The 14,020-nt window shown below is 64.9% G+C and overlaps 1 protein-coding gene across 4 annotated transcripts; it reads right to left on the bottom strand.

Moving 5' to 3' along the window:
• Positions 1–665: 665 nt before the first annotated feature.
• On the bottom strand, positions 666–10,110 carry C6H14orf180 (chromosome 6 C14orf180 homolog). 4 transcript variants are annotated; one of them, XM_032482804.1, is made up of 5 exons: positions 9,907–10,110; positions 4,627–4,753; positions 3,742–3,871; positions 2,308–2,343; positions 666–1,843 (listed from the first exon to the last, which is right to left on the bottom strand). In XM_032482804.1, exons 2-5 carry the CDS (start codon positions 4,735–4,737, stop codon positions 1,614–1,616), a joined length of 507 nt encoding a protein of 168 aa, XP_032338695.1. In that variant the 5' UTR covers positions 4,738–4,753; positions 9,907–10,110; the 3' UTR covers positions 666–1,613. The 4 variants fall into 4 exon arrangements, with proteins under 4 accessions (XP_032338695.1, XP_032338696.1, XP_032338693.1 ...); XM_032482805.1 differs by lacking the exon at positions 9,907–10,110 and adding an exon at positions 8,257–8,288; XM_032482802.1 differs by having other exon boundaries at positions 3,742–4,753.
• Positions 10,111–14,020: the final 3,910 nt, after the last annotated feature.

The raw sequence follows: 14,020 nt of genomic DNA, 5'->3' as shown, positions 1-14,020 counted from the left end.
ATTCTTGGGGTTGTGGTGTACGCCTCGAACAATATTTTTCCAGAAGCAACAAGGGTCATGGCCTCGTGGACCCTCCAGAGCTGAGCACGTCTTTGCAGTGAATGCACCCTTAGCTGAGGGCAGGGGGCTGACAAGAGGGGGCTGCCGCATCCCTCACTGCAGGGCACTGGGGAGGCCAGCCGCCCTCCAGGGGGCTTTCCCGACCGGCCCAGGGCTGAAGGGGGCTGAGCCTGAGGCCTGCGCCTGCCCCCGTGGGCTCACACACATGACCTGACCTCTCGGAGCCTTGGTTTCCCCATCTGGATTATGGGGCAGAAACCTGCCCGTACTCTTCGGGGGGTGGGGTGAAATGAGGCGGGGTCTGGGGTGGGTGGGCTGGTATGTATAGGGGGTGGTAATGATGGTCCCCGAGGGCCAGGGGAGCCCCCACCGTGGTCCCTCTTGGCCTCTGCTCCTAAAAGTGGGGGTGCTGGGACTCAGTCTTTGCTGGGCTCCCCGCTCTGGGCTCCCCGAATTGTGAAGTCAGAAGGGACCCTGGAGACCGCAGCCCTGGCCCCTGAGGCCCAGAGGCAATGGTTTGCCCAGCGTCCCCACCTCTACCCACAGTAAATCAGTCCCCATGTCCCCTCTTTGGGTACAAATCTCCAGACTGAAAGAGGTGGCAACGTGTTTTAATAGAAAATCAGTGTCTCCCCACTTAAGTCGTGGGGACAGACGCTTAGAGAACAACCCACGGCAGGGGCAGCCCGGTACTGGCCGCCATGGGGACACTCGTCTGAAGGGTCCCCGGAGGTCCCTCCTGGTGTCTGACCCCGGGCCTCCCAGCTTTGCTCAGGCCCCCACTCCATGCCTTGCTGCGCAGGCGATGACACGGTGTCTACACAGTCCCGGGACTCATGGGCCCTGCAGCTGGTGCTGCGCCGGCCGGGATCTGGGCACAGATGGCGTCTCGGCCCTTCTACGTCCCCTCCCAGCTCCACACATCCGGGCAGGACGCGGGGTAGGAGCTGGGCAGGACACGTCCCCTCGGGTGTGAGGGGACCCCAGGTTCTTGGGTCTAGTGCAGGCTTCAGACAAGATTGGGGTGCTGGGACCCAGCCTGTGTGTGGCTCCCCCACCCCAGCAACCAGACTGGCCTCTCCCAATGCAGTTTTGGGGTCTGGGCCACCAGGGTCTAAGCAAAAAAAGCTGGTTTTACCTCTCCTAGGGGTCCCCCAGATACAGGGAGAGGGTCCCCGTCCTTAAGGGACTGCACATGGCCACACCCAGGCCAGGCCCAAGGGCACCAGGATTTCCTGTTGGGGGGAGAGAGGGGCCCAAGGGGTCTCCGGAGTGCATAGGTCCCCAAGTTTTAGTGGTAGAATTCTTTTTCCCAGAAAACCTCCCAGTGAACCCCAACATGTGGAAATAGGAGGGGGCTGACTGGAGTCGGGGGCCGCCTGCTACAGTCCCGAGGCTGTGCACCCCACAACTGATCTCCAGCCGGGGCCCCCCTTTTCCTAGTGGGCCTGCCTGCAGCAGCCCCTCAATCTCTAGGAGTCAGGACCCCTGCCTGGAAGCCCCGACCCGCCCTGGGGGCTCTCCCCTGCAGCCCGGCCCCCCTCCCGGGGCCGTCAGAGCCGTAGGAGGCAGCGCCAGCACTCCAGGGCCGCGAGCCGCAGGCGCAGGAGCAGGACGAGGAGCCGGGCCCGGAGGCCCTCCAGGGCCAGCGAGATGGGCTTGGCCCGGCCCAGGTACAGGCCCAGCACCAGCAGCAGCAGGACGCACACGGTCAGCCGCAGGATCAGGGCGCCGCCGCGGGGCCGGGGCCGGGGCCGGGGCCAGGGCTGGGGCCGACCAGGCCCTGGGGGCCAAGGGGGGCTGTGGTTAGCCCGACCCACAGGCCTGACCTCCCCAGCTCTGGGGGGGACCCCACGGGCGCCCTCCTCCCTGAAGGGCCGGCGGGGAGGCTGTAGGGAGAGCAAGGCTGACCCCGAGGATGGCGCCTTGGTGCTGCCCACTGGGCAGGGCCCCTGGGATGACTTCCCAGGTCCCCACGGCCATGGGCCTCCCTGTCCCCGCCCGGGCCGGTGGCCTCCTTGCAGCAAGGGCCTCCCGCTGGTCCTGCCCCTGTGCCCTCCCTCAGGGAAGGAATTGGGGGGCAGATGGCACACCAAGGGGTTCTGTTGTCCACCCACGTCCGTCAGGGGCCCCTGACGAGCGGCTCTGCTGGGGGTGTGGCTTTGAGGGCGGCGTGGGGCCGGGGCTGCACTGGGCATGCATGTGGGGGAGGGCCTGGGGGATGCGGGGCAAGGGCTTGTGACTTACCCTGGTTGTCGGCGGTGGGCTCCCTGCCTGCGATGTCTGGGGAGGAGAGAGACAGTGGGGTCGGGCAGGGAGGCTCCCCTCCCAGAGGGCACGCTGCTCAGCCAGCCAAGCCCCCAAGGCCTCTGCTCTCATCCCACCCTCCCTAAAGACCCCAAGACGGCCGTGTCAGATACAGCTGCCCTGCTTTACAGATGGAGACCTAAGCTCCTGCAGGTTCTGACCTGGTCAGGCTGTCCCCACCCCTTGGCTGGACAGTCTGCCAGGTGCCACCCAGGGTTCTGCCAGTCTCACTGCTTCAGATGCCAGCTGCCAGAATGTGGGGTCCCAAGACTCTGGGCGCTGCTCTCAGAGCCTTCTGGGGGCCCGGTGGGAGTGGGGGTGTGGTACCCCTGCAGCAGCCTGGAAGGAGGAGACTGTGGGGGTCCTGGGGTGGGGGAAGCAGGGGCTGGCACTCGCAGAGGGGTCCATCCTGCACAGCTCACTGGGGGACGCCAGACCAGTCCCTGTCTGGTCCCTGACTCCTCATCTGAGTCTCTGCTTCTGGGGCCGTTGGGGGTGGGTGCTGAGCTGTGCGAGGTCTGGACCTGAGGCCAGGAGGGGCAGGGGAGGAGCTGGGGTGAGGACCTCCGCGGGAGGCCTGGACAGGACGGTTGCAGTGGCTTTCAGGGGAGACGCTAACACGTGTCAGGGGCAGTGTTTTATCTACAACTCAGCAGGACTCAGGAAGCACCCTCTATGGGGGCCTATGGCAAGCAGAGTCTAAGATGCCCCCAGGTCCTTCGCCTCTGTGTGGTCCCCTCTGCTGTAGTGGGGGGGCCTGTGGCTTTCTTCTACCCCACAGAACACGGAGAGGGGAAGGGGCTCTGCAGCTGGGATGGAAATTCCCACGGTGGACTGAGTCAGTCAAAGGGAGGCTACCTTGCGTGGGCCTGGCCTAACCAGGTGAGGGCTGCACAGAAAGCATCTGGAGGTCAGAGAGAGACTGTGCCGCTGGTCTTGAAGGGGCAGCTGTGAGGATATGAATTCTGTAGCTAGCCCCATGAACTCGGGATAGGGCCTTGGGCCTCAGAGAGGCCCAGCCCTGGCTGACACCTTGATAGCTGCCTTGTGAGACCCTGAGCGGAGGACCGGCTTTGCCCAGACCCCTGACCCATGGGACCGCTGAGATAGTCAGCGTGGGCTGTCTGAAGCTGCTAAGTTTGTGGGGATGTGTTATGAGGCACAGCGAGGGCTGTGTTATATTTTTCCTGCCAGCTGCTGCTTCGTGGACTGTCATTCTGTGTCCACACTGACCCCACAGGTCCGGGCTTATTGGGTTACACCTGAGAAGACAGGGCAGGTGGCTGTGACCCCCGCAGACAGCCCTCTGCTAGGTCCTGGGACCTGGTATGCCCCCGCCCCGCTGGCCCCAGGTCCACCCGCCCCTCCTCTTACAGTGGACGGCCACCTCCAGGGGCTCCCGGAAGTGCACGCGCCTCGTGGTTCTCTGTGGCTCGGCCCCACGATGGCTGCACTCCCTCCGGCTTCGTCTCAGGATTGAGGAGGGGCCCTTCCTGCCACCCTCCTGGGGATGCAGGAAACAGAGGGAGGCAGGCAGAAGTGAGTTCCTTCCCCTCGGCCCTCCGGAGGCTGGGGACAGGCCCAGCTCATGGCTGTCCCGTCCCCTCGGTGGGGACATCTGTGTTTGCAATCTGCCCTGGTTGGCAGCAAGCTCAGAGGCTAGAACAGGACTCAGGCCTGAAGTCAGGGTCCCACCTGCTCTTTGGGGGACCCCCCGTCCTCCCTTACAGTCCCTCTCCTGCTGTCCCCACTGGCGCCCTCGTCCAGGACCCCGTCCTGACCTAGCTGCATTCCCGATACCTCGCCGTCCTCCCCTCTCCACACCCCCACCCCAACACCCGCCTCCCTGTGCTGCCAGGGCGACTTCGCCCGAGAAGCACCAGACACGCTGAGCCCTCCATGGCTCCCACTGCCTGTCTCTGCCCTCCTTTCCCAGACGCTGGGACTTCCCGGTCTGGCCCATCCTCCCGGCCCCTTGCATGCTGTACCCCCGCCCTCAGCCCTGTCAGCTGCTGTGCACCCTTGGTCATGCTGTGCCCCACCCTGGGGGCCTCCGACCCTCTCTGCCAGACGTCCCTAATCCCCCAACCTGGCGACTTCCCTCTCGAGATTCCTGGGGCTGAGGACAGCCCGAGGAAGCGGCAGGGACCACACGTCCCTCTTCTGCGTCACCCTCTCCACCTGCAGCGGAGCCTCAGCTCCCAGGGCTGAGTGCCCTCGGCTCTGGCCCTGAGACCAGCACCCCGGGTCCCTGCGCACCCTCCCCGCCCTGGGCATTGGTGAGCCTGGAGCCGTCTCTTCATCATTTCTGGTCTGATGTTGCGTCTCTGGCTGGGAGTCGGGGCTCAAGGCGTGCGCTGCAGTCTTCATTTACTGGAACATGGTCCTAAAACAAGCAAAGACATTATTTATTGCACAAGCCACCCTCGGAGGAATAACAAAAGGAGGAGAGACTCTTCCCGGGAAGCCGGCTGGCTTCCTGTCTCCCATCAGCCTCACCCACAAGCAGACACCGCCTTCCTTTCCTTTGAGGTGCTCCCGGCACAGAGGAGCACTGCTTGCTCAAAACTGCGACCCCCAGCAGCTTCTCCCGCTGCCGGTCTTCCTAATTATCAGTTTTAATGGTTGCATAATATTCCATAGGGCTGATTTCATAATTTACAGCCACCCTCCATTATTGGGTGTGTTCAGGAGGTTTGCATTTCATTATTGTCACTTGCCATTTTTTGAGGCTGTAGATAAGGCTGCAGTAAACATCGCTGCTCCCTCCCTTAAGGGGGACGCTGGAGGGCGTGGATGATGGAGTCCTGGGCTGGGCTGTGTCAGGGCCACGTGGGGGCTAGGACAGGCTCGTCCAGAGGGTCACAGCCACCCACTGTGTGGGGCTGCAGCTGGGGGCCTGCCCCTCACCCTCAGTCCTGCGCAGACTCTCTCTGTCTCTCCCTCCCTCTCTCCCCGAATTTCAGATTGCTCGCGTACTAGGTGTAAGGTGGTACCCTCTCTGCCTGCTCCCCCACCTGTGAGACTTTGACCGCAGTCCTTCCCATCTCTCCTCACTAATTTCAGCCCCTCTGGTGTGGATTCTCTTGCACAGTTTTTGAAGGGTCCTTCACTTCTGAGACCTCCCCAGTCCTGCTCAAGGCACAGGCACCCTAGAGCATCTGTAGCAGGTGGTCAGGTGTCGAGCCTCAGTCCTGCGGGGGCCCACCCGGCCCCTTGTGCCTGTGGGGGAACTGAGGCCAGAGAGGGCTGGGCCTTCCCCAGCTGTTGGGGCGGGAGACAGGGATGGGGTTGCCAGGTCTCCTCTGCGCACCCCCCGCCGATCATGCGAGGGAGGGGTGGCACGGAGCCACCTGCCCCTCCAATCCTCAGCCCTAGGCTCTGCCAGGGTCCCCGGTCTGGGGTCCTTGGTGGACATTCCCGCCCCCACCATCCATCCCCCAAGGACCCTGCGCCCGCGGATGGAGATCAGGGCTGAGTGAGGGGCACTGTCCGACACACTCCTCCAGGGCCCCCCAGCAGGGCTGCCGGGTGGGAGAGGGCTGCAGGAGGGCCGGGGTTAGGGGAGGACTCTGTCCACCTGGGAGATAACGGGCTGGTGGCTCAATTATTTCAAAATGGAGCAATTTCCTGCTGTCTCAGCATCAGGCTTTTTACTGCAAGTAGCGTCACAGGGGAGCCGCGTACAAGTTGGTGTGCCCACGCGGGGGCCGCAGGGCTGGAGCCTCAGCCGTGGGGGAGGGGACGTCACTGCCCTCCGACTGTTGAGCCCCTGCTGTGCCCAGGGCCCTCCTCCCAGGCCAGGGGTGGTGGGACGTGTGAGGGTGTGCACACCTGTGTGAGCTCCTGTGTGTGAGTGCACGCGTGGGATGTCCGTAGCGGTGCCCGCGTGTGTGCGAGTGTAACGGCACACGCGTGTTGGCGTGAGTGGGTGTTGTGCGCACACGTGCGCGGGTCTGTGTGTGAGTGCCCGCGCACATCTGCGAATGCTGTCATCGCTCAGGGAGAGGGTGCGGCCATGCCCAGAGTGTGTCCCGTGCGGACGGTGAGCTCTCCCTACGGGGCGCTCCCTGCCCCCGCGCCTCTAGGGCGCCCTGGGCTCGCTCTGGCCCTGGCCTCCGCCTCGCCACTTTCTGTTCCCGGGAGGCCCTCTGTCTCCGCGCCGCCACCCCCGCCTCGTCTAGGCAGCCTTGCTTAGGCTCAGACTTCCACTGCGCGCCATTTCTGCCGAGAGGAAGCGGGGACTTTGCCGACCCCCAGGCCTGGCCCAAGGTCCTGGGCTCTGTAACCTCAGGCGGTGGGAGCGAATCGGCCTGGGCCCAGTTTCCCCACCAGTAACGCAGGGGGAGGGTGCGGCTCTGGTCCCTCAGGACTTAAGGGCTGCTCTTGGTACCAGCTCCCGCCCGCTCCCCCTAAGGGCCCCCTCCACCCCGGGCCGGACGGCTGAGGACAGGGCCTGTATGGGAGCCAGGAGGCCCTGGGGCCTCTGGCAGGGACAGCGTGTAACACGAGTGCCCTTGCTCTGAGGCCAGCTCGTGACAGATGGGCGATAAAGGGTGGAAAATAGCTCCGGGCCTGAGGCCTGCAGAGTGTCACCTCCGCTCTGCAACACCCTCCACTGCCAAGGGCACAGCCCCTGATGGTGGGGCTTCTCAGATCACTGCCTCTGACCTGTTAGAGGGGGACACTTTGCTTCCCCGGGGGTGGGGAGACCGCGGCCCTTGGGCTGGGGCACAAGGGCGCTCAGCCTCGTCTCTGGGTGTGCACCTGCCTGGCTGGGCAGGTGGTCAGAGGCAGACAAAAGGGCCGGGACCTGCCCAGGCCTCCCCCAGAGCTCCTGCCCAGACCAGGAGCTGGGGGCCTTAAGCTCCAGCCTGCTTTCCAGGAGCAGGGGTCTGACCAGGGCCACACGCCCACAAGGCCCTGGACAGTCGGTGGGTTTGGTTGAGTGCGCCCCTCACTCACTTCCCACCTTGCCTTGGAGCCTTTGGAAAACAGTGCCAGCATCCCTGGGGTCTTTTCAGCCCAGCCCTCCTAGCCCACCAGGCTCCCCGTGGCCTCCAAGGGTGAAGGCTGGGCGGGCTCTCGCCTGGCTCAGTGCCTCAGGCTGACCTCCTGTCCTGCCATCCACCAGCCCCACCGCTGGTGACATCGCCCCGTGGGCTCCCACCTCCCCACGGCCAGCCTGTCCACACCTTGGGCCCTGCCCACCCCATGTGCCCCGTCTGCTCCGTGACCCTGCCCACTCCACGTGGCCCCCCAACCCATGCCCACCCCTGCCTGCTGCCTGCTGGCGGGGCTTGGTCCCATCCAGGGCTCTCTGAGGACCCCCCTGCCGTGCCCGGCCTGCTCCAGGGGCCCCGCCTCGGCTCTGACGCCATGGCTGACGCCGGGCTCAGCACCCACACCTGCTCTGTGACCCTCGAACCCTCCCTGTGCTCATCCACCAGAGGGACCTCGGACTCAGGGGACCAACGAGCTTGCCAAGTCCCGCAGCCCTCGGGCCGCCCTGCGCCTGGGCCAGGGCGCTTCCGCGGTCCCGTCACTGGCGACACTGCCTCCGGGGCGTTTGGCTGACGACGGTGGGAGAACCTCGCCCGGACCTCCCTCAGGAGGCTGGAGCTCATGGGGACCTTCCCCCCAACTCACACACCGTGTACAGGTGTACACACCGTGCACACTCACACACATCACACACACACCATGTACACGTGTACACACACCACACACATCACATATAAACACACACGCACTGATACACACACACCACACACAGTGCACACTGACACACGTGTATCTCCACGCTCACGCACACCACACACGCAGCACGTACAAGCACACACATTCGCACGCGCACACTGCCACACGCCAGCGCGCTGCCCGGCCCACCTGGGCTCCTGCAGGTGCCGCATCTCCGGGTGAGCTCGCCCCCCTGACAGGCCTGCTGTCCGCAGGCAGAGCCTCCAGCAGAGTGGGAACCGGAGCTGCGGCCGCTCTCAAGCCAGCAGAGGAGTTTCCATTACAGCCATGGGACAGTGGCCTCCGTGGCCCTCTGAACCGCCCTGCCCCGTAGAGTCTGTCACTGTGGGGTTGGTGGCCTGCTGGTGTTTGACCTCCTGCCTAGAGCAGCCTGGCTGAATTAAGGGGCCTGAGGCCACAAGCCACAGGCCATGCCACCTCTTCTCAGCTGGGAAAGGAGACGGGGGGCCATGGACACCCCACGGTGGCCTCCCCTCGGGAGGTGGGGAGCAGAGCGAGGGCCAGCTGCTGCTCCCAGCCCAGTGCTCACAGCCAGAGCAGACCGGCGGCTCCCCAGACAACACCACTTCTGAATTCAGCCAGAGGAAGACTCCGGGGTGACCCTGCTGGGCCGACCTCCCGCTCGCTGGGCTTGCCTGGTGCCTCCTGGCCCAGAGCAGGGAGCCTAGGAGCAGAGGAGTCAGAGAGCAGGGCCTGGCCTGATGGCCCCTGAGGCCTTTTCCACACTGAGATGCAAGGCCCACCCGTCTCTGGGGTGCGTCTAGGATGGGGGGCAGCAGCAGGCCCGGGTGATGCCTGCGTGCCTGCCGGGTGCAGGGGGCAGCTGACCTCGCCCTCGAGAGGCCCCAGGAGGATGGGGAACAGCTGGACCCTGCCCAGACCCTGGCCACATTCACCCCGAGTTCCAGCCCCTGGGTTCTGACAACCACTCAAAGTGCTGTAAAGATAGAGACCTAACTCCCAGGGGGCCCTGCACACAGTAGCCGCCGAATAAGTGACGGGTCCTGAGCTGGAGGGGTGCCCCCACGTGAACGGTGGGCAAGCCAGCTGGGTCCTGAGCTGGAGGGGTGCCCCCACGTGAACGGTGGGCAAGCCAGCTGGGTCCTGAGCTGGAGGGGTGCCCCCACGTGAACGGTGGGCAAGCCAGCTCGCAAGAGAGCCACATCTCAGGGGATTCCCAGATGCTGTGGCCAGGGCTCCAGTGACCCGAACAGCACATCTGCTCCCTCAGGGCCTGGCCCTCAGCAGGGCCCCTGGGGATGGCTTGCGGTGTCAGTGCCCTGCCCTGCCATCCTGGCCGCACCCCCTGCAAAACCCCAGAACCCTGGCTCCTGTGCCTTCCAAAGGCTGGCTCATCTCTGGGCGAACGGTGGATGACAGGCCAGTGGGGCTCTGGGGTCAGGCCTGGCCGCTGGGGAGTGGCTCAGAGTGCCCGGGGCCTAGAAGTCCCTCGGTACACCCAGCACCCCTGCTGAACAGACGAAGCATGAGGTGCTGAGGGGGCCAGTCTCTGACATCACCGACTGCCTGGTTTGCCTGGCACCGTATCCAGAACACCAATGAAAACTCATGGCCCAGGTGAAGGGGGCGGATGGCCCCCAACCCCTGTCCAGGGCCGCACAGGCATGCTTCGCCTGGCCTCTGTCCACTGCCCGCCCCCCCCCCCCACCGCCCACGGCAGGGTCCCGCCTACATCCGTCGTTGGAAATCTCTCCACTCCAGTAGGCTCATTCCCAAATGGGGAGTGAGCCTCACCTGTTCCCCTGAGCTGGCTCTCACCTGGCTCCCGCCCGGGTCTGAGGGTCAGTGCCAGCCAGGCTGTGTGGCGTCCCCCAGTGGGCACCGTCCAGCACGATCCTGGCCCGGTCTCCACCTCCACCTGGCCCAGCAGCTCCTCTCCTGCCCCTGGAGAGGTGGGCCCCCTCTGCTCAGCTCGGGAGTCGCAGCTTGCCGGCCTGCGGGGCTGATCCGTGGCCGCCTGTGTCCCCGCCCCAGGCCCCTCTGCAGGGCTGCCGAGCTCGGCCAGCTGGCAAAGGCGGAGCTATAATTACCTCTCCCCTTTGGCAGAAATAGCAGTGACCCCGAGGACAGGCCGCCGGCCCCGGAGTGGGAGAGGAGGCGGCCGTTTCCCAGGCCCTGAGAACACAGGCCAGGCCTGCAGACGAGAAGAAGGGTCAGGGACCTCCTGCCTGCCCTCCAGGCCCGCATGCGTCCTCTCAGGCCGGCTCTAGAGTTGTGCGGCTCTTGGAAAACACAAGGGCTGGAATCAGAGGCAGAGGCAGAGGCAGAGGGTGGGGCAATGAGGGGACCAGGTCCGAGGGAGACCAGTGCCTGTGGCCGCAGGCCTGGGGCTTGGGCCGCTCCCTGGGGGGGGTGTGTGGTGTCAACCAACCCCGGGCCACCCGGCGGTGTGGAAAGACCCACACTCTCTGCTGGGTGTGGAGGAGATAAAGCTGCAGGGTCCCCCCACCCCCGAGTGCCTCGCGAGGCTGGAAGGGGTCATGTGACAGAGGGTGACTTCCTCTCAGGGTCCCAGGGTGGTCCCCTGAGGGCTGCCCATGGCCGCAGTGGTCTGAACCCCACCGGGTGTGTGTTGTCCGTGCGGAAGATGGCGAGCAGCTCTGGGGCTGCCACTACCTCCCCTTGCCCCCTACGTGTCCGCGCTCGGGCTGGCAGCAAACTCCTGGTGGCTGGCCAGATGGCGGCTGCTTTAGGCCCCACGGCTGTGCTCAGCTCTGCCTCACAGGGCGAAAGCGGCTGTGGACTAGCCAGAAACCAAGGGAAGCCCTGTGCACCTCTATTTACAGAAGCTGTGGGGTGGGCAGGCAGCCAAGGGACGGAGTCTCAGAGCCTCTTCTGCAGGAGGACTGGGCGGGGGTCCTGGAGTCAGACCAGCCCCCTTCCCCTAGATCCCTGGCCCCGTGGCCACCTCTGTCCGGCTCCCGTCCACAGGGGCTGGTGCCTGTCCCGCCGGCAGGAGCCGGCTGCGCTGCCCAGGCCTGGGCTGCAGGGTGGCCCCTAATGTCCCCTCTTGGGCACCGGAGTGGAGGGAACAGCTTGGCCCGGGCCTTGGTCCCTGGGAGCGCCTGGTCCCTGCTGTGCCTGCAGCTGTTCGCTCCAGCTAATCCATCAGCTCTAAAGCCCAGCTGCGTCACATCGGCCGGGGCAGGCGCTGTGGTCCCAGCCCTCCGTACTTTCTGGGCTCATCTGAGCAAATTCGTGCTGTGCATGCCTGCCTGGTCTCTGCAGGGTGAGATAAGGCCGGCCTGGAGGGTTCTGTGCGGGTCCTGGTCTGTCCCTGTGCCCCGGGGGGCGGGCAGGCTCCCGGGCAGGGCTGCGAGGGGCTTGGTCTTGGGTCTGTTGCTGTCCAGCCAGGAGACCCTGGGCAACAACCTGTGACTCACTCCTTCTGGCTGGAAATGATGAGAGGCTCCCCTCTGCATCCCTCCACACTCCCCCTTCCCTTCTGAGGTCTGTAGTGCACACCGGCCCCGGGCCAGGCCTGGGGGCCCCGCGCCCTCGCACAGCTGTCCTGCGGCGGGAGGTGGAAGCCATCTCCTCAGTGGTGAGGTCCTGGGGCCTGTGAAACCCCAGACAGGAAAGGACGGGGAGAGGGCTCACTAGCCGGGGTTCCCCGAGCAGCGGAGCAGTAGAACGTTTGCGTGCAGAATCACCGCAGGAGCCGGCTCACGCGCCTGTGGAGGCCGAGAGGTCCCGCCGGCTGCCGGCAGTAGGCTGGGGACCGGGGTGCCAGCGCTGCTTCCAGCCTGCATCCCAGGGCAGGAGGGGACCGCTGTCTGAGTGGGAGGGCCATTCGGCAGGGAGAGTGGATTCTCCATCACTCCTTTTTGCCCTAATTCCGGGATTGAATGAGGCCCCCCCGCGTGGGGGAGGGGAGGCATCCGCTTTACTCAGTCCATCTGTCCAGACGTTCACCTCACCCAGACACACCCAGAATAATGTCCCACCAGACACCCGGGTACCTGCGGCCCAGCCCAGCCGACACACAGACTGGCCGTCACAGGGCTGGTCTCCACGCTGAGGTCGGGGAGGGTGACGTGGCGAATCCAGCAACCTCGAGCTCCTCACGGCGACCTCCACCCTCCACGCTGTCTTCGCCCCAGCCCACCCCCGCCCCCGCCCCTGGCCCTGCCTGCCAGGGCACCATCCTGGGACTGAGGTCTTGCCGGAATCCAGAAAGCCGTGCAGGGGACAGGCAGGAACGGGGGTGGGAGAGCCCATGGGGCTGGATGGGGCCCCTCCCGCACCTGCCACTGAACTTCAGCTAATGCTGCTGGGACAGGGCTTGTGTGGAGACACCCACGAGAGGGGCCCAGACTGCATCCCTGCCCGCCGGGGCCGCCCCAAAGCCCTGGGCCCCTCCTGGGTGGGAGAGGTGGGTGCAGAGAGGCGAGGTAAGGGGCTATTGCCACAATGCGGGGGGGACAGGGAGTCGGGAGGGGTGGGTGATGGGACGGGAGCCTCCTGCAGCCACTGTCACAAATGACTACAAACTCGGTGACTTCACACAGCCCAGATTTACCCTTGGCAGCCGGAGTGAGAGATGGGCTAAGGCCCGGGTGTGAGCAGAGCCTCCCCCCGGAGGCTCCAGGGACAGTCCTTCTCCGGGCTTCTCCGGCCTCTAGACCCTCCACGCTCCTGGGCCGTGACCCCTTCCTCCAGCCTTCGCAGACAGGACTGTCTGTCTGGTCCAGCTGCCTCACGTCACATCTCTCGGACCTCCTCTTCTCCGCCCTCTTTCACCAGTAAGGGCCCTGGAACTGCTCCGCCCCCTCCCCATCCAGGATCGCCTCCCTGTATTAAAGTCTGACTGGCAGCTTTAATTCCCCCTGCAGCCTGATTCCCCTTGGCTGGATGACCTCACAGTCACAGACTCAGGGCATTAGTGGTGGGCACCTGAGGGAGCATCGCTCTGCCCCCCAGCAGACGGCGGGGGTGCAGGCTCGGGGGATGCCACGACGACTGAGAGGTGAGAGCCAGTTAATCTGAGATGCGGGAAGGACTTCCAAGGGCTGGGGGCTGGATGTACGTGGCTGGTTCAAGACGGCTCCGAGGTGGGGCAAGATAAGAATTCAAGGTCACCCTCCTGGTAGCTTGGAAAGGGTCCCCCAGAGCAGGTCCACATCAGATTTCTGGAACCTGTGAATGCGGGCTTATTCAGGAAGGGTCTTGGCAGGTGTGATTAGGGGCGGGATCCTGGAGGAGAGATGGATTGTCCCGGGGCCATCATGTGTGTCCTCGTAAGAGGGAGATCTGATACAGAGGAGGACGTGGTGATGTGAGCCGGACAGAGAGATCGGAGGGCTGCAGCCACAAGCCACAGAACCCCGGCAGCCACCAGCAGCAGAGAGCGGCGGAGGGTCCCTCCCCTTGAGCCCTGGGAGGCAGCGCCATCCTGCCAACACCTTGATTTAGGACCTCTTAGAACTGTGAGAGAGTAAGCTTCTGTTGTTCAAGTCATTGGGCTTGTGACATTTTGCTATGGCAGTGACAGCAAAAGGACCGGCCACCTTGGACATAACACAGAAAGCCATGGGGCAGGGAGAGGGACTCTGGGGCGCCCAGTGACAGAGGAACAGGGGGGCTCTGAGCACGAGCCTGGGCCCTCCAGTATGAGGACACCTGGCTGGTGTGGCAGGGAGAAGCCGAGCAGGGAAGTGGAGTGGGGGGCCTGTGGGGTCCTAGGGCCCAGGGTAGGGGAGGGTGGGAAGAAGGGTAGGGGCACTGTCAGGGCCATCGCCAGGTCAGGAGGGATGGGGCGTGGAAAGTCACCGGTGGGCTTGGCTGGGAGATCACAGGTGGGCTTGGCCAGAGCCCCTTGGTGGGCTGGCGAGAGTGAAGCCTGAGGATGGGGATGCAGGAGAGAAGGAGG

This window comes from Camelus ferus, chromosome 6 (assembly GCF_009834535.1).
Source record: "Camelus ferus isolate YT-003-E chromosome 6, BCGSAC_Cfer_1.0, whole genome shotgun sequence".
Taxonomy (NCBI): domain Eukaryota; kingdom Metazoa; phylum Chordata; class Mammalia; order Artiodactyla; family Camelidae; genus Camelus; species Camelus ferus.
The sequence above is the reverse complement of the archived record's forward strand: the minus strand, read 5'-3'. Positions and strand labels throughout refer to the sequence as shown.